Source organism: Priapulus caudatus, unplaced genomic scaffold, assembly GCF_000485595.1.
Source record: "Priapulus caudatus unplaced genomic scaffold, Priapulus_caudatus-5.0.1 Scaffold601, whole genome shotgun sequence".
In the NCBI taxonomy this organism is placed as follows: Eukaryota; Metazoa; Priapulida; class Priapulimorpha; order Priapulimorphida; family Priapulidae; genus Priapulus; species Priapulus caudatus.
This window is the reverse complement of record NW_014577662.1, coordinates 13,630-33,360: the sequence shown is the minus strand read 5'-3', so window position 1 is coordinate 33,360 and position 19,731 is coordinate 13,630. Positions and strand designations below refer to the sequence as shown.

Below are 19,731 nucleotides of genomic sequence, written 5' to 3'. Positions count from 1 at the left end.
CATATGATTCAATAATAATTGGTGTTTCATAATCTACTAGTAAGTTTCAGTGTTGGATCGTTAGTAAACACTAGATGTTCATAACTCGGCATGGTCATCATATTGGAGGGACGCAGCGCGGCATGTGTTCGGCTTACTACGCAAGCGAAGACAAGTCGTCACTGTCCCGCGGCGATCACAAGAAAGAGAGAGAGTGAGAGAGAGACGCATGCAGCCCCCCCGAAATCTCCGACACTGCATCAGAGACACACCACAGCGCAGGGACTGTCCGGCACGCCTCGCCGCAGCAGCGGCCGGTGCGAGGGGACCGGCGAGACGGGAGCTGGGCAACCGTCGCTGTCTCGCAGTTGTGCGTCGCAAAACCAGTGTCGATTCTTAAAGTGGTATATTATAGCGGTATAGTATCGCCGTTTCCCGTTAGATGGCATTGGGAGCTGACTGGAATGTTTCCATTGCCATCTCACGGTTCTCCATGTGTGCGGCCACACCCAGTTTATGCTTTCAATGTGGTCATAGGCGTGCACTTATATACATTTGAGTGTTTGGGTAACCGACTACTTAATTTCTATCTAAGGTTGAAAATTTCATCCCAATATACCACTTTCAGGAGAACGCAGCCAGTGGCAAAATAGGGGATCGCGTTTTGTGTCGCAGAGAGTGCTATCTGTCCCAATATACCAATTTGAGAAAACACGGTGAGTGGCAAAATAGGGATGGCGTTTTGCGTTGCGGAGAGTGCTATCTGTCCCAATATACCACTGAGAAAACGCGGTGAGTGGCAAAACAGGGATCGTGTTTTGCGTCGCGGAGAGTGCTAACTGCTTCAATGTACCACTTTCAAGACAATGCAGCCAGTGGCAAAATAAGGGGTCGTGTTTTGCGTCGCGGTGTGTGGTAACTGCCCCAACGTGCTGCTCTCGAGTGACGAACAACGTGTTCGATGGCAGATAGAAACACGCGCATTGCATTGTGGAGGTGATGCTTTCCTGAATTGTGCCAAAAGCAAAAGGAAGTGTCGCGCGAGAGACGACCGATTCGAACCCGTAAAGGTGCTCGCGGTTTTCGGCATTTCCTACTTGTTTTACGTTAAGAGGCTGATTTGTAAATAACCGCTCAATTACCTACCGATTATGACCAAATACGTATAGAATCTGATGCGAGATTACTCAGAAATTTCGGGAGACATCAAACTATTAAGATATTCTATTAGATTCGTTTATTTCGTATCAACGTCCTTTCAACGTTGCCGTCTAGCTGGCTAGATGAGCTAAACCGCGTCAGGTGATCGCAAACGCCGACGTGCTGGGCGAGCCAATCAAATAACATTTTCACGAATGCATTAACCAATGGGAAGTCTTTTCGAGCGATTGAACGTGAAAGTGAAACTCGCTTCGCCATGATTCCATCCGATGACGGCCCCCAACGTTCACTTCCGTTGGCTCATATGTGGGCTCGAGGAGTCGTGAAAATGGCTTCAGTTTTGCCGCATTCATTTTTTTTCCAATTTTTGATCATTTGATCATAGCGACGTCTATATTCTCAGCAGTGCATCTCTGTCATGAGTCGGTAGTTGCCATGGAGATCGTACGCAAGATGGAGATCTCGCGCGATGCCGAATATTATACTAGTAAGCCTTATTCAGTCCATTAATGTCAACGACGAATGTCACTGTGGGTATTCTCTCTTTTATCTCTCTCTCTCTCTCTTCCTCTCTCTCTCTCTCTCTCTATGTTTTCGCGGAACGGTGAAATGGACGCGGTGCGACAACATGGAGATTAGATTAGAGACTGTGAAGAAGATGAGTGCATATCTGTACGTGCGTGTGCGTGTGTGCGTGTGTGTGCGTGCGTGCGTGATTGCGTGTTTGTGCGTGCGCGTGCATGTGTGTGTGTGCGTGCGTGCTTGTTTGCGTGTGTTTGTGCGTATGTGTGCGTTATATAATACGTATGTTATATAATCAATTGTGCCTTATTATTTGACAGGGCTGTCGTAGTAGTCACGGGCACTTATCTTACGTAGGTGTAGGAAAATGATTCCGAGGAAAACTGGTCATAATGACCATTTGCCCTGGATAAGGGAAGATGATGCCGGATCGGGGAAGAGCGAGAGAGAGCGTGCAGAAGAGAGAGAGGGGGTGAAAGAGATTAAAAGAGATCGAATAGAGAGGGAGAGAGGGGAGACGTTCCGAAACTATCCCAATGAACTGCAATAGCTCAGAGCTGCTTATTAACTATGAACCTATCGCATACTTTCTTAAGTCGTATTATCAAAAAAAAAAACGTTGGCGCTTTGTGTCTACGGACTATTTTTTCTCTATGACGGATTTTTCCTATGATGAATATTCCAGATCCCGAGCGTAGCTTGCGTGTTTCATATTTCGTGATAGATGGCAGGTCGGTAGGCGCTGGTAGCAAAATATTGCTACGAACAAGTGACCATCTATCTATCTTAATAACGTTCCATGATAAACACGTAGCGTGTGTACGTACATGCACGGTGTACATTTTTTCTGATGGCCATATGAAATGTAAAATAATTGTGTTATTTTTGTTTATTTAAATTTTAAATCGTACAAATCGATTTCGAACGTTTTTTTTTTTCTTTTGTCGGCGCCCCGCGCGGAAATCAAATGTATATTATTATTTACATTTTAGCCTATTTAAGTCGCGTGGCTCTGACTTCAAACTAACCCGACGTTTTTTGCCTTTATTGGCAAATCGAACTGCTAGAACACCGGTACAGCGCAGCCACGACTCGCCCTACCATAGATACGGGAACACAATAACGAACGATTTCGATATCTCGTTTGTCATGTATTCCCGTTGGAAGATACTACGAAAATATCTCTCCTTCTGGTATGCCGCGAGCTGATCGCGCTTTGACACACGATGCCGCAAAGGATATCCAACCTACTATGACTTGTCCGCATATCTCTTACCGTAGAACTGCTTTCGCCGGTCATGTTGTGTCCGCATCGATGTAAAACTGTGAACGTTCTTGTAATTCCATTCGAGCCATACCCGGAGTTGTCATACCCAAATCTTTATATTTACTGAGGGTGAGGGGTCGTGATGCGTGACGATACTCACCGCTGCATACTTGTCTCGTTGCAACCTGTGTCTCTCGTCGGATTCTATGTCTCTCATGGTTTTGCTTACACGCAGTCCCTGTTGGCTAGAGTAACGTACCTTTTCGACACGCAGTGGCTTAAAAACCTGCGGGGTCTTTCAGACCCTCGCAGTCGTTCAGGTTGTCGTGTTCTAATCTTCAGGGTGACATTGAGAGGAAATTCATCAGTGACAGGTCGCGGGAATGTCGCGTATCTACTCACATAATTTTTAGCTCATCTGACATAGTCAGATGCAGCTTGTAGAATCGCATGATTGTCCGTGCGTGCGTGCGTCCGTGCGTCCGTCAACAGTTGGGCACAAATCTAAACGGCTCGACGTACGGATTCGAAAGTCGGGACGTAGGGGGGTAATCCGAAAACGAGTTGGGATGTCGAAGCTGGGGGTCAAAGGTCAAAGGTTAAGAGGTGTAAAAGAACGGGGAACATTCCCTCCTTAACTTAAAGTATAGGGAGGAAATGCAGAATTGCGGCACAAATCTAAACTCTTAATATTCGGTGTATAGTGTGATGGGCAGGAAACCCATCACCAGTGCGAAATTGGAGGTCACAGGTCAAAGGGCAGTGGGGGAAAGGTCACATATCAGACATTTTCTGAGGACATGGCCTAACGGTCAGAGTGAAAAACTTTTTTGTTTCAGCGCTCACCTACCATTTTTATCACTTTATTGAAAGGACCATGAAATGTGCTTTCCGCTGACGTGCGAAGAGTAAGTGTCTGATAACCTTTTGACCCTCAAGAGGAGAGGTCAACACGGATTTGTTGACTGTTAACAAAGGACTGAACTGCTTTTGCTATTAGAACCCACTCCACCCGCCGAGAGAGAATTGCACACCGTTTGATAAAATCAAGAGCTAATAATAAATAATACGTGTGTTATTAGCTCTTGATAAAATCCATGAGCGTTGACCATATCAGTATGTGAGCAGCACGTACATGCAGTAGTGTGAGGTGCTGTGTAGCACCGTATCAGGAGTAGATAATAGCAGGAGATAATAGGGAACTACTCCTGACCGTATCGAGTTGTAATAGTCGCAGTCTAAGGCTGATGTAGCGTACGCCCTTCGTTTGTACTCTGCGCATGCGTGCGGGAGGCAAGGCCTAGAAGGTCGGTTTAGCTCGCGTTGTAACGCCACTGTGGTAATATAATGTTATAACATTTCTGCTATGAAGTAGGAATATAGCTCGACGACGACAAAAGTCGTTTTTTTTCCCTTTGCAAAAAAAGGGATATATATTCAACGAAGATGAAATGTTTTTACGCGGTGTTTAAATTTTATGTTCCTATTATTAAGTTGTGTCATCATCGGGTTGTACATTTATTTCTATGGAGGTTGGACCGAGATCTGTCGGTCATCTATCTGGATGGTACGCAACTAGCTAGAAATGTTCGTGATTTGATAATAACCATCGTGTGTACGGTATGTATATATATATATATATATATATACACACACGTAGGCCTACATACATTTATATATATTTATATATTGGAATTATGTTTTTGTTTGTGAGGCAGTATCATTATGTGCGACGTTATTAAATATGAGAGGTCCGCGACCGTTGAGAAATTCAGTTTCTCGCCATATTTTGTTCGTTTCCTGCTACTACCCTGCGTGTTAAATTCGTTTGCGGGATTCCCGATAGGTGGCGGGAGTTTCGCGTTGCAGCGTTGGACGGGGATGAATTAATTAGATCCCATTAGATTAATGGGATATAAAGGCTGGAAGATATCTATTTCATTTATTTCAGCCTATGGTATGAACTAAGCCTACTTCAAGAGCTCTTCAAGTGTATATTAAGACGATTCAGTTTATTAATCGTAATATACTCTTGATCAGCTATGTATATGGTATTCATGCAGTGTCGGTTGACGATCTTGAACGCAACCTCGTTGCAAGCTTATAAGTTGGTCATCGGTGATTGTGTTGGCTGGAACAATGTTGCATTATACGTATCAATACCAAAGAGCGTATTATAACTATCACTTAGCTAAAAAAAAAAAAAAATTATTGCAGTACATATCTTCATCGTACGTGTCTGCCTCTGTGGAGCTAGTGGCTGCTCTTAATTGACGAGATACTTGTGATTCCCCTCATCCCTTCCTCTCAAGACCACTGCTAGTGTAGAATGAGAGGTTACTCGGGATACAGACCCTAGAGGTTTTGTGCCAGATGTTGCCGCTATATGGTGCCACCATAACTGACAGAGATGTGCGTATGTGTGCGCACGCGCGCGTGTGTGTGTGTGTGTGTGTGTGTTCGTGCGTGCATGCGCGCGCGCGCGTGCGTGCGTGCGTGCGTGCGTGTGTGTGTGTGTGAATATGTGAAGTGAAGATTAGTTCAGTGATTCACAGTTCGTATACTGTAGCAAACTCGTGCACGTGCCACGCTGCGTTCTTGTAGTTGGATTTTTTTCTTCTTAGACTTTTTCCTAAATGCAAGAGTGATCAAGTGATTAATCGGGTATGAAAATCGTTGTATATTTCGCTGTTTGTATAATATGAATTGCATTGTATATTAGAATATCTCGTTTGTACCAGGTGTGTATGCGGGTGAGCGCACGCGAAGTGCCACTGTGTGGAATGAGAAAAAAATTCCTAAATCTCGGGTCAGGAAACGTGCGCTGTGCACTGTAATTAGCCGAGCGATATGACGTAATGTGACGTCGTCATGTCGCGTACGTCACGATACAAGCACTGTACATTTGTTGGCTGGTCGCAGCGAGACCGTTTCGGGTTCGTACAGCGATGAAACTTACAGTGTTCTCGAACAAGATTTCACGTTATCGTGGTGAAAACCACTATGATTTCGCCCGAAACGCTTAGGCGATAATCGTTAGGTTTGCTCTCACCAGGTGGTTGCACGATTCGTCGGCCAACGTGGAAAATTTACGTTTTGCCAATAGACCAAAGCATTTTTACTCGTTGTCGCGCGATACGTGCTCCGCCAATCAGAGAGCACGAGCGCATAAAAAATACAATTTGTGTTTGTTAGCGATCTTAGAAAAATTATAAATATTTTCTATTGCCTCTCATTCTTTCCTCCTTATTTTCTTCATCAATCATTATCTCGTTTTCGACATGAAAATAAATTTCATACAAAGAAATTGAGGAATTTTGTAAATATATGTATATATCGTGACACAAGTCGCGTTCACACGGTCATGGTTTGGCCTGAGCCAAATGGGCTAGATTTGGCTCGGGCCGGTTTGAGTCGGAGCGTTCACACGTACGCAAATGAATACTGTCTGTCAAATTCAAATTCAAATTCAAATAAGTTTTATTGCACAAATATCTCACAGATACTTTGGCAGTATGTCGCGAGATGGCGTTGTGTACGATTCAGAGTGTTTACTTACGTTCCGAGTTCAATTATCAATCTTGAAAACGTGCATCCTGATCAAATTTTACGAATTTTTATACTGTTTTGGACTTTATTTCGTCGAAGTACACGTTCGACACTCGCGGCATCTACCGCTCAACCGATTCTACCGCTCGCCGAAAGCTGGTGCTAAAATTTGGCTCGGGCCTGGTTCGACGTTTTCGATGGGACCAAATCTGGCACGGGCCTAATTAGGCTCGTGCCAAAAACGTCCGTGTGAACGCGCCTTATAAAGCATGCAGTGCGTGCGTTCGCCGTGTGCACGTGCTGCCCTCTAGTGCAGATAATAGTAATAATTTAGCATGAGGATAAAATCACCGAGACAAAGAACAGCACCTATTAGCCATGTGAAGTGATTTATTGATTATCCTTCGTGAAGGGCTGACTGCGAATATGCAGCGTCGTAGGTTAGGGACGTAGTCATAGAAACGTACCCATGCAACTTCAACACACCGTACGCACCGCACGGACAAAGTCGGAGAATTGGCCGCAACCCTCTCAAACCCACACCAGCCAGTAAAGTTGGTTCTGTTTATTAACATAATATTATCGTGTTCAGTTGTTACACACGGTATGACATCAATTTTACTTCGCTTACCGTGAGAGCTCGGCGATACTTGCCATAGTCATAGTCTCGTACGTTGACCGTAAATCGCGCTTTTTTTTACTTCGACGACGCCACAAGTTTTCATAATAAATACTCTCTTACCGCTTTTATTAAAAACTGCGACTATAAGAACGATAATCATCATTTGAAATAAAAATACAAGCCAACTCGGTAAGCATGCATTATAGTTTTCATACTTAACAGGAACGTATTTTTCACGTGCGATTCATTGCTATTTTGTCTGCACTCTTTCGGTAAATCGTTGCGAAATAAATTGCCCTAAATAATTTATTTCGCGACAAGACACCTATAACCGATTACGCAAACACACCGCCGTGACGTCACGCGGTTTCCTCATTTCCTACGCGGTGGGTTTCCTTTAACGTGATGCCCTACGGGCAATGTAAGAGGTGGCTAACCGCCAAGTTTAGAATGAACGTAGTTATATGTTCGCACGCTGCGCCCGGAAGCATTTTTGAGGCATCTACTCTCTCCGAGCGGAATTCCAGAGAGCTGCATCAATATGTGTATAGCGCATGTATTCAACAGATGGTACAGACGGGTAGAGACATATAGGGCCTACACAGGGGTGAATAATGACAAATGTAATGATTTGTAATGATGTAAATTATTTGACAATGTAATGATTTATAATGATTTGTCATTATTCTCCCCTGATACACACATCAACGCGGAAATATATGCATCAAAATCTGGATCATTCGGGTTAAATATTAACATGGCCCCCTCGCGCTATTATAAAAGACTTGCTGGTTCATGCGATATTAATCTCACCCACTTCACACCAAGACACTGTATGAGCTAGAGAAAATCTGAGCAGCGGCGGAGGGGAAGAATACAGAGTACTCAGGTGCGTGAGTGGTGCAATCATCTCCGTCTGTCGAATATAGCTTCGAAACATCTTCGGGGAAAATCGAAACTTCGCGGCGAATCCATGCAGCCGTCATCTGATATCATTAATTATATCGTTAATTATCGATTCATTATCAATTACTAATTAACTATTATAGATTAATAATGTTAGTTTAATGATAATACAAACCGGCCGTGGGTAACCACATCTCGTCGATGAACGTGTTCTATGGGTAAGCTTATCAATTCGTAGAATCATGTAGACAGGGGCGATATGCTGTAGCACCCATAGTACACAACTACACATACACATCATCACCAGCAGCCAGCTGCATGGCGGAGCGCCTCAAGGGATGGCCGGAATCGACCTAGTACGATCAACACACACACACAAACTCCATTCCCAAAGGCTTTGTTCTAATTAATCCGCCTCTCGGGCTTCGTGCGCATGCAGTCGTTCCTCCGCGCTGAAAATCGGCGCGTGATCGACATTTCACCTTCGCTGTTTCATCATCGATCAAATCAAAGCGCACCCCGTCGTTGTTCTGATGCGAACCCGGCGCGGCTGCTGCTTCCCTTACGGGTCTCACGCGCGCGCAGGCAGGCAGGCAGCTGCAGCGGAAACGTCGGGAAGATGCTGCCTGTGAATGTCACGGGCGATGAGCATGACTCTACTGCTGCCGCTGCCGCTGCCGCTGCTGCTGCTGCCTGCATCCGATCGCCACGGAACGAAGGCTGCAAATATGCACATCTCGCAGCCTCTCTTCTTGACAGTTCGGCGCCCGCAGTGAGTCGTGCGTGCGTTGTGCTGCGTGCGGGAATCGTAGCACGAGCAGGACTGCGATGACGACGACGACGACGACGACGACGAGGGAGGGGCGGGCGTCGCCGTGCGGTGGCGCCGTCAACCTCAGAGAGCTGCCGATGACGAGGTACTGCGCGTGTGTGCGTGTGTAGATCGATGTGTATAATATACAGTGTATATATATATATGTACAGTGAATTTATTTACGCGTATTATGTACAGTGTATGTATTTCTGTGTGTGTGCGTGTGAGTGTGTGTGTGTGTGTGTGTGCGTGCGTGCGTGCGTGCGTGCGCGTGTGCGAGTGCGAGTGCGAGTGCGTGTGCGTGTTGGGGGTGTCTGTCTGTTTGTGTCTATGTCTGTGTCTGTGTCTGTGTTTGTGTTTGTGTCGTGCTTACGTATGTATACGTTTGACACACCGCGTGCGTGCGTGCGTGCGTGCGTGCGTGCGGGCGTGCGTGTCTGTGTGTGTGTATTTGCATAAGACTTGCATGGGTTAAATTATGTAATTGAGTGGCAAAGCAGGTTACAACCGCTTTGCAGCTTTTTTCACAATTCCAAGAATGAGTTTTGCTGTCGCCCTCATCCCAGCGGTGGTCACCCCTTCCCCCCCCCCCCTGTACAGCAATCAATGCCGCGCTGCAAGTGCAAGAATTGTTCTACTAAAAAGAGAATTGTCGTAGTTAGAATGAAGGCTGTACATGTACTCAAAAGTGCCTCAAATACCATCTCCTGCGATCTACATTTTCAAAATTTTCTGGTGGAGGACCACCATGCATACCCCCCGCCTGTTTTTCACTCCCCTCATTGAAATCCTGCATCCGCCACTGAGTCGGAATAACTGCGTTTGAATTTGTTTGGTATTCTTTCAGACTAGTGTGATTGTTGTGATCATCTCTCTCATGCGTACAATGCCGACACGGGGCGATCGTGTTGAAGGCGCCGCCTAGGAAGGAACCCTCGCAACTATTATCGTAATAATAAACACAGCGCATTCAGGGTGCGTTTGTTTGGAACGAATCCGGGAGGGGGGGTCACTCCCATACTAAAGTGGCACGCATCCTCGTCAAAGCATTTCAAAATTGGACCCTAAATGGCGCATTCAGCGGCATCAAATATCACCCCTTATTGGTGTAAGATAATGAAGTCTTACCCCTAAATGGTGCAAGACACTAAAACGGACCCCTAAATGGCGTAGCACAATAAATTGGTCCCTAAATCATGTTAATTGTGTAATGACAATTTTCTCACTCAACAGGTCTCATACGCCCATCAGAGTCTGACCTTGAGACTAGAAAAGTGCGTCTGCAAATGCAAGAATTGTTCTACTAAAAAGAGAATTGTCGTAGTTAGAATGAAGGCTGTACATGTACTCAAAAGTGCCTCAAATACCATCTCCTGCTATCTACATTTTCAAAATTTTCTGGGGGAGGACCCCCATACCCCCCGCCTGCTTTTCACCACCTCCTTGGAATACTGGATCCACCACTGCTATACGTGTCCCGTCTTCGAACTGGTTTCATCTTTGCAGGGTTAGAATAGCCTGGTGAAGCGCAGGACGGATTGAGACTATATAGTTGTTCATCGTTGACTTTATATCTCAATAGCATCGAGTGATAAGCTGAGCGAACACACGCGGGTTAGAGCAGTGGATCTGCGTCCCACAAAGACGCCCTCCCACCACCACCACCACCAGGCCTCCCCTCCACACATGTCTAGTGTAGCTACATGTTCCGCTTGCACCATATGTTCATGGTTATGTTACTTCAGTGTTTTGCCTCCTCGGTGTTTTTACGCGCACCATTCATAAGTTTGCACCACATCCGCTGTATACACGCCATGCACGAATAATTCCATAACTTTATGCGATGACGCGGCAATGTTTATATCAGTACATTCTGTCGAGCTCTCGGCGCATCGATTAATGACAGTGATAATGATAATAATAATAATAATAATAATAATAATAATAATAATAAAAACGAATCCCTATATATGTCCCAGGTTGGAACACGGCCAACCCAGAATCCACCGGCTGATGCCATGATCCACTTTGGAAATAATAATAATAATTATTATTATTATTATAATTATAATAATGATAACGATTAATGATAGTACGCACTTACTCCAGCTTTTCTGACGCAGCAGTTTTGCTATAGAACCTCGCGTGTTATCAAACTTGCAAGCCATTATGCTTGATACTGGATACACTGCATGACCCTATCTCGCGTCTGTATGTACATAGTTGCACTCCGCCGTGTAGTACGTCAGTCATTGATCCTTGTACGATATACACTGCGTAAGCAATTGTACCTTATATAACTTAGCGCTTGCTCAATATATCTAATAACGACATGAATATCGAAAGAAATAGCTAAGAAGATAGAGTGTACGCGCGTGCGTGCGTGCGTGCGAACAATCGAGCGTGAGTGCGCGCATGTCCGTCTTCGTAAGCGCTGAAAATTTGTTCGTACGCGTTAAAAGGCTACGCGTGTATCGAGAGATTTTTTAGTTCGCAGTGAAATGTGGTCACACTCACTGATCGATATGTTACAGCAAACCGATCTCGTGCACAAAACGCAGCCACATGCGCTTTGAAGAATGAAGTATTTCTCTCTCGCGTGCGTATATAGGTGCAAGTATCGGTAATAATAACTATGGTTAATATTTCTCCTTCTTGAATAGCTTGAGCCGCTGTCGGATAGCATTACAGCAGGAGTGGATAATAGAGATTATTATTCTAATTACTATTATTATCTACTATAAATACTATTATAATTAATATTCTAATTAATATTAATCTCTATTATCCACTCTTCATTATATGTCGTGTAGGGTTGTAATAAATTTATGGTGCGGGAAAAAACTATAGGAATTATATTTATAATTCCATAAATGGAGAGCTGTAAGTTTATATCACACGAGGCACCGCATCTTTCAAGTGTAATTCTGCGGAAATTCGGTGAGTGTGGCATGTTTAATTAGTCAAAAGTGCTAAAAATTGAAAACTTGTCCTAATAAAAACCTATCTAAAGATCACCGAAGTGCGAACGAAAATAAAGCGTATTTATCCCACGAGATGGCGCAAGCAACCCACAAAGACTGAGACCAGTTTTTACCCATGAATGTCATTGAAATAGAAAAGAAGAATACACCAGCGCTTTGAGTGCATGTACGCTTTCCATATCAAGTGAAATCATACATACTTTGATAGTTTTTACGTTGGAAACTAGTGTAGTTCTACTTTTTTAGGTCAGTAGTTCATCATCAATGCTTGAGCTGGCGTGGCTGACTTGAAAGTTGAAGACTGCATAGTCAATTCGCCCTCCCTCGCTGTATTTATTAAAAAAGAATTGTTGTGATATATATGTAACAATGTAATAACTAATATACTTGAAAGCGTAAATAAGTTTCAAAATCTAAAATCTAATCAATGCCAGATCAGATGTCATATGTCAACTCTGGTTGGCAATACCACACTGTCACAGCCACAGGCACGGTCAGTCAGCAGGAGCAGAGTCAGTAATGCATGCTGAGAGGGTTTATGTCCCCCAGGGTACTGCCGGAACTAGCTCTAGTACTATAGCCGCTTACATTAACTGCCGCTGGCCGCTGGCCGCTGCCGCTGCCAGCGGCAGTTAATGTAAGCGGGCTATAGTACTAGAGCTATGCCGGAACGTACCCTGGTACTATCTAATATGCCGGACCGTACCTCGCCTACTCCACTAGCGAGTAACGAGTCTAGGGAGTCGCCTACGCCTACCTACTTCCTAACCCTAACCCTAACCCTAACCATATCAGCAGTGGCGTGACAACATGTTTTGGGGCCTGTAAGCAAAAATTGGGGCTCTAAACATGAATATTTTTTTATGTACCGGCACGAGTGCTGGAGGTAGGAAGTGTGAAGGTGATCATAGTCAGATGCAGCTTGTAGAATCGCATGAGCGTGCGTCCGGCATGTGCGTGCGTCCGTGCGTGGATCAACAGTTGGGCACAAATCTTAACGGCTCGACGTACGGATTAGAAAGTCAGGACGTAGAGGGGTAATTCGAAAACGAGTTGGGATGTCGAAGCTGGGGGTCAAAGGTCAAAGGTCAAGAGGTGTAAAAGAAAGGGGAACATTCCCTCCTTAACTTAAGCTTTAGGGAGGAAATGCAGAATTGCGGCACAAATCTAAACGGCTCGACCTAGGCTCGTGAGTCGGTGTATAGCATCACGGTAGGAAAAGCCATCACTGTGCCGAAATTGGAGGTCACAGATCAAAGGTCAATGGGGCACAGGGCAGATTTTAAACATTTTCGGAGGACATGGTCTGACGGAGCGATTGAAAAACTTTTTTGTTTCAGCGGTGACCTACCATTTTTATTGGTTTATTGAAAGGACCATGAAATGTACTTTCTGCTGACATGCGAAGAGTAAGTGTCGGATAACCTTTTGACCCTCAAGAGGAGGGTTAAACATGGATTTGTTTACTGTTGGAAAGAATTTGACTGCCGGGTTTGCTAGTAGAATCTATACATGCCTGAATGTATGAGGCTACAATGTTGCAGTGAAATTTCAAAAGCTAAATTTGGTTGAAGAAGGTTTATGCTCCTTAAATCGTATAATTTCTATGGCATTCTGTACTGTCAGTGTGTTACATGTAACTTAATTATGACACTGCCAGTGGCCACTGCCAGTGCATGTGGTGGTGATAGTATGGTGTAGTTTTTGCCTGCGTTAATTAGTTACAGGTGGCAGCTCTTTATTTTAGCCTGTAGGCTTGCGTAGGCAAATGGATGAGTGCTTACCTATTCTGTCTTGAAAATAGTTGTTGCTACTACGTACGATGGGAGCTGCCATCTTTAATCTTAAGACACTTAAACGTAAGCGCCATCTCGTGGCAACTTTCATAACGATCCCAACGAACATTCCTTCGAGAAGGTTCCTGATACCATCCTTGTGAGTTCCACTGTTTCGACGCATATGTGAACACATTTGGGACTAACAGGGTCTATTAGAATCCCACCACTCCACCTCAGAGTCACCGTAGTAGACGTCAGATGAGCGCTGTCGCTCCGCGGCACTTGTTATCAAAGGGATAGGCGTACTTTCGCCTGAATTTGAGAGTAGGCCCTATATTAATAGATTCATAAATAATAGCATATACCTACACATTTTCATAATTACGTATTCATGTTGGTCATGAAACAACATTGAATTTCGAAATCTTCATTTTTAGGCGCTGACATGACACCCGCGATCGTACTGCCACTCTGGAAAAGTTGCGCATTTGCCTATTTATTTTGCACGTTACAGACCGAGGGCTAATCACAAAAGTGAAATTATATTTATACCTAAATGCTATTTAACCGAACGATATTTATTTTAGGACAAATTTATCCATATTATAACTGACACTAAGGCTGAGAGGGTCTATGTCCCCCAGAGTACTGCCGGAACGTACCCTGGGTACGGATGTATGCTGGTATTCAGATGTTTACAACCATATATATATATATATATATATATAATATATACAATTACTGACTCTCTTACAAGTTCTGTCGGCAGTACACTGTAACCTGTGTTGTAGGCTCTATATGATTTCACATCTGTGCATGATGTGGCAGTACGTGCACTGTTATGGGTACTGACCACCTGGCGATATCTGTATTGTGGATGTAACATGTCACGATCATTTGTTAACAGGTTCATGAACTATCGAGCCAACGGAAATATGGCTTACGTACCAACGCCGTTCGAACACGTAGCGAATATAGTGACACATGGGGTATGTCGTGCAGTTGTGTGTGACACTCAACATATAAAAACTCATATAAACACTCAACTAATAAAAAAATCATAATTAACCTCAATATATATCCAAACACAGGTATTATTGGTGTGCACAATGATTTTTTTTCCATAATTAATGCGTTATTATTTATACGTGGTTGTACATGGTTTATATATATAAATTATGATTTTAAAAGTGATATTAAAGACCAAGAAGTGTTCATTCGAATGGGGGCTGTAATAATTAAAGCACATAATTCTATATTCTAACTAATAAAGTTAACAGCCAGTTGGATGCTATATAGATATATTAATTTCATATTTAATGGAATTACTTCATAAATGTTATGAATAGCAATCGTAAACCACAGTTGTTGTAGTGATTCCGCAATCATTTTATTCCCACATACTAGGCTTACAAGCAGCATCAGCAATTCAACTTTCATCCCCTAAATGGTTCTTTTTTCAGATTTTCATAATCCCTGCAGCATATTGCCTTTTCTTCATGATCGAGCGGTCTCAGACTCCGACGCAGTACTTCAATGCACTAGTGTACGGCGGTGCACTAATAGCACTTTTCACCATGTCTACGACGTGGCACACTATATCCTACACCGGTGCTTGTAGGTACGATAGCAATCACTGTACGTTAAGCGTGTAGTGTCCGCTCAGTATTTCGCATGTGTTTTCATCTTCTGTACAGCTTAATATATTCGTGATCAGTATATAGGCACACCTGAGCTTGTGACCTGAGGCCTCCATTAGCATGTGTCATTATTCGTTTGTCGATGACAGAACATTTAATTTGTGTGTGCGTGTGTCATTTTTCTTTTGTAGAGGCTGTAAAGATTTCTTCCATATAGGAGACAGGGCAGTTATTTACATATTCATAGCAGCCTCGTACACACCATGGTAAGGACGTAATATTTGACTCGCCGTAAAAATACCTCTTGTTTTAAATACTGTAAGTGCAGCTGCCGAAATTTGCTATCCGCCTCACTTCAATCCCCGATCGTGCTCAAAGCTCCGTTTGCCTCCTCTGTGCACTAATCGTGTGTTACATATTTAATCACAATTAAAAGGTTTGCTCGCATCTCTTGTTAGTAGAGTGGTGGTAATGCAATCGTGAATCGCATGAACCTCCTGGTTGTCCTTGCGTGTGCAAGTACGAACACTCTTACATAGACAATTACCTTTTTTCGTTTTTTTTTTTGGTAGGTTAACGATGAAGCGGGTGCTGAGTGATGGATCGCAGTGGGTCTACCTGATGTGGATGCTTGCTTTCCTCGGCATCGTGTATCAATACACTTTCCACGAAAAGTAGGCGAATGCTCGTCCTTCACTAGCATGCACGACGTGATAACGGTTTATTCCCGGTTGGCCTACTCCCATTTCGCCTACAGCAAAATTCCCAGTTGTCTTACACCCATTTCACCTACTCCCAATTCGTCTACGCTCAAAATCTACCCCATTCCCATTTCGTCTACGATCGGTTTGTTTACTAAATAATCATTTCTAATTAATAAAACATGGTTTTGATTGGCATACATAGACTACACGAACCAGAAGAAAACATAGATACAAATAATGAGAACACAACTTGACAAAAATAGAAAACACAGTAGCATATGGGAGTAGGCAAAATGGGAATATTGCCGATTCTGAGAGTAGACGAAATGGGAGTTGGCCAACTGGGATGCTACCGTGATAGCTTATGTGGTGGTCGTATTACTCACGGTCGTATTTCCTTTCCCCATACAGGACTGCATGCTGCTGGCATTCTCCACTTTCGCAAAATGCCATGAAAAAATGACAGTGGCGATTTTACTACACTAAGTGGCGAGAACAAATGGCGAATGTTTTAACTGCTCACAAAATTACATGTGATTAATGAAATCGTCAAATTGCAGTGCCATATGTCGTAAAATGTTTTCGTACACCTTTTTTCCCATACCCATCACCTGTTTATGTCTTGCTTAGCACGTACGATAAAGTGAACAGTGGCTATAGTTTTTCATCGGTGGCTCAAACATATCTTTGGTGGCTCATGTCATGGCTCAAACTTTAAAACATTCAGAGGGTGCCCTGTGTATATGCATCTTAATGCCAGCTAATAATATAATGTTTCATAATTTTGTTTCAGGCACAAATGGCTAGCAACGTTGTTCTATGTTGGAGTTTCACTAGTTCCTGGGTTAGGATTTGCGTGGATGTGCACGGTAAGAGGCGTTGGGACAATAAAACGGCTCAGCGATGTTTACATACTCAGTGTTTAACACAAATCACGGCAGCTAGCATTGCATACATTTAGATATTAGTAAGTGTGATGCTGTAAGAGTACTGCGTGGGGTTCAGTACTGGTAGTAATGATAGATTCAGTGGTGCGTGGCATCAGTTAATTCATGTGAAGCTATCAGATATTATCATAATTATGGGTAGTTTGGTAGTTAAAAAAAAATTTGATACAGGTCTATCTAAATGCTAACTGTAGTTGGAGCTTGTGCGTGATTGCATTTTATCTATGATTAGTGAACTGATTTCACACCCATCACCGACGTGTGTTCAACTGGCTATGTCTGTGTTCACTGCCGTGACTCGTCTTTCCTATGTATTTATTTGTCGCAACATCGCTAATTTCAAGAAGCGTAGCTTATTGCAAAACGTTAAACATAAGTCGTGAGTTATCACACATGTTAATATATATATATATATCAGGAGTTAGATAATAGTCGGGAGGAGTGTGACATCAATAACAAGGGAAATTCGTCATTTTACTCCTTATAATACCTACGATTTATTACGCATAACTCCAATCCAAACTTGGAGCTCAAATCGGGACACAGTACATTCGCCAATCATTCGTCGCGAAAATCGTTTCCTCGTAGACACCCACAATCCGGAGATACAGCCTAAAACGTACGACCACGAATTCTTCCATTCTTTGGCCTCAATCCAGCCCATTGCCGCGCCTATAATTCACGACAAATAAGCAGCAAACACTGCCGCCAGTCGCTGTGTTTGCCTCTCTCGCGATAGCTGAATGGTGGCGTTGTGGTCGCGGGGAGATTGGAGATCGACGCAACACTCGACGAGCAAATCATGCGGTTGGCCGTAGCGTTGCGTGAAGGCATGCCAGCTATGTACAAAGGTGGCCTGGTAGTTGCTGATACCGGGTCCAAAGCCGTTATCTCGCCGAGTGTTGGATTGCCTAATCTCCCAGCGAGCCAATGCCTCGCTCAGTTTAGCATTAGCCGTTAGGTAGCTGCCTTTGTTTTGAATTTTATAGGCGCGCAATGGCTGGCATTTGATGGCCAAAGAATGGAGAATCGTGTCGTACGTTTTTAGGCTGTATCTCGGATTGCGGGTGTCTACGAATTTGGAAACGATTTGCACATGATTGGCGAATAGTACTGGTGTCCGATTTGATCTCAAGTTGGATGAGTTAGGCGTGTAGTAAATCGTATAGGTATTTATAAGGGCTAGTAAAATGACGAATTTCCCTTGTTTATTTGATGTTCACACTCCCTTATTATCTACTCGCTGATTATATATATATATTCAGAAGTAGATAATAGGGAAGGAGTGTGACTTCAATAAACATGGGAAATTCGTCATTTACTAGCTGGGAGAGCTGGAGCTGATTGCGGTGGCGTGCGTGCGTGAGGGGCATACCAGCTGTAAATAGGTCAAAGATTAGCTCGCTGAGTGTTGTGTCGATGTCCAATCTCCCAGCGAGCCACACCGCATCGCCGAGTGCGCAAGAGTCGTTAGTAGCTGCCTATTGTTTCAAGTTAGGCGGGTTATGGAGTCGATTTGCTGGCAACAGAATGGAGAATCTGTCGTACGATTTTAGTTCTGTATCTCCAGATTGCGGGTGTATACGAGGAAACGATTTCGCACGATGCTAGGTGAATGTACTCTGTACGATTTGAGCTCAAGTTTGTTGAGTTACGCCTAGTAAATCGTAGGTATTCTAAGGCTAGTAAATGACGAATTTCCCTTGTTTATTGAAGTCACACTCCTTCCCTATTATCTACTTCTGATATATATATATATGTATACATCGCGAGTCATGTTCAACTGGCTATGTCTGTGTTCACTGTTGTGACTCGTCTTTCCTACTCGGCATCTTTTTCTCCCAACATCGATTTTTCGTCTCTTGCAGCACGACCTGAGCGGCGTGCACGAGATGGCACTAGGGGGCGCTTTCTTCCTCACCGGCGTTGTCTTCTTCAAGTCGGACGGCCTCGTTCCGTTTGCGCACGCGATATGGCACCTGTTCGTTGTCGCCGGCGCCGCCTGCCAGTTGTACGCCGTCTGTAAGTACCTGATGATTCCCATGGCAACCGCATGACGGCATCGTGAATAACATTCGGATGGACGGCAGGAGAGCTCTCATGTCTACCCGCGTGCGCAATGGTGGCACGGGCGGGTAGTACTTCACCGGTTGTGTTCTTCGTAAAAACCTCAGCACCGATAGTATTATCACGTGTGACCTGATCAGTGGCGCTTCGTAAACCCGAGCGTTTTACATCGAGCGGTCATCGCGAGTGATTAGGATTTCGGACGGATCTAATCATTGGAAACCCACTGGGTCGGTATTGCCATAGCATCCGTTTGATATTCCAGTGTGAATTAGTGAATGCGCGCGAAGTGAAACAAGTGCAGTGATAGCGAACACGTGCTCGTAGAATGGCACGAATATCGCGATTGTGATTATTTTATTGATCAGTTTTCTGGTGAAGCCACTGTCACTTAATCACGTGTGCGCAGCGGTGTTAAATGTGTGGCAGCTATAGTCTGTCCGACCTCAGTAGGTAATATCGTATCTACAAGGTGTTAGTTAATTTTATTAATTTATTGTCCAAAGTCCCGAATAGTTTTGAGAAGCATAGCTTATTGCAAAAAATTTAATGTAAATCGTGAATAATTACACACGTTATATATATCGCGTTCTTAATATATTTTTCCATTAAACTGTATTATCTATGGGGCACATTTTAGGATGTAACACCTGTGTTTATAAGGCTATCAACAATTATTTTTGACTGTTTTTTACAAAAAAAAGTTTTATAATGGAAACTGCAATTAACAGATGTATTTATATATATATCGGGGGTGAATAAGGAAAGAATCTGTCATTACTCACCCCCAA

The 19,731-nt window shown here is 43.7% G+C and overlaps 1 protein-coding gene across 3 annotated transcripts in view; it reads left to right on the top strand.

The window, feature by feature from the left end:
* Nucleotides 1-8,857: 8,857 nt before the first annotated feature.
* LOC106812030 (monocyte to macrophage differentiation factor-like) overlaps nucleotides 8,858-19,731 on the top strand; it is a 12,112-nt gene continuing 1,238 nt past the window's right edge. Inside the window, exons 1-7 of one of the 3 annotated variants that reach the window (XM_014815781.1) lie at nucleotides 8,858-8,923; nucleotides 14,490-14,571; nucleotides 15,046-15,203; nucleotides 15,414-15,488; nucleotides 15,795-15,896; nucleotides 16,720-16,795; nucleotides 18,742-19,731. The exon at nucleotides 18,742-19,731 is cut by the window's right edge and continues 1,238 nt beyond it. In XM_014815781.1, the coding sequence (XP_014671267.1) occupies nucleotides 8,916-8,923; nucleotides 14,490-14,571; nucleotides 15,046-15,203; nucleotides 15,414-15,488; nucleotides 15,795-15,896; nucleotides 16,720-16,795; nucleotides 18,742-18,930 (690 nt within the window). In that variant the 5' untranslated portion in view covers nucleotides 8,858-8,915 and the 3' untranslated portion in view covers nucleotides 18,931-19,731. Of the gene's footprint in view, nucleotides 8,924-11,906; nucleotides 12,051-14,489; nucleotides 14,572-15,045; nucleotides 15,204-15,413; nucleotides 15,489-15,794; nucleotides 15,897-16,719; nucleotides 16,796-18,741 lie in introns of those variants that run through there. The other 2 variants (XM_014815782.1, XM_014815783.1) reach the window with 2 other exon arrangements.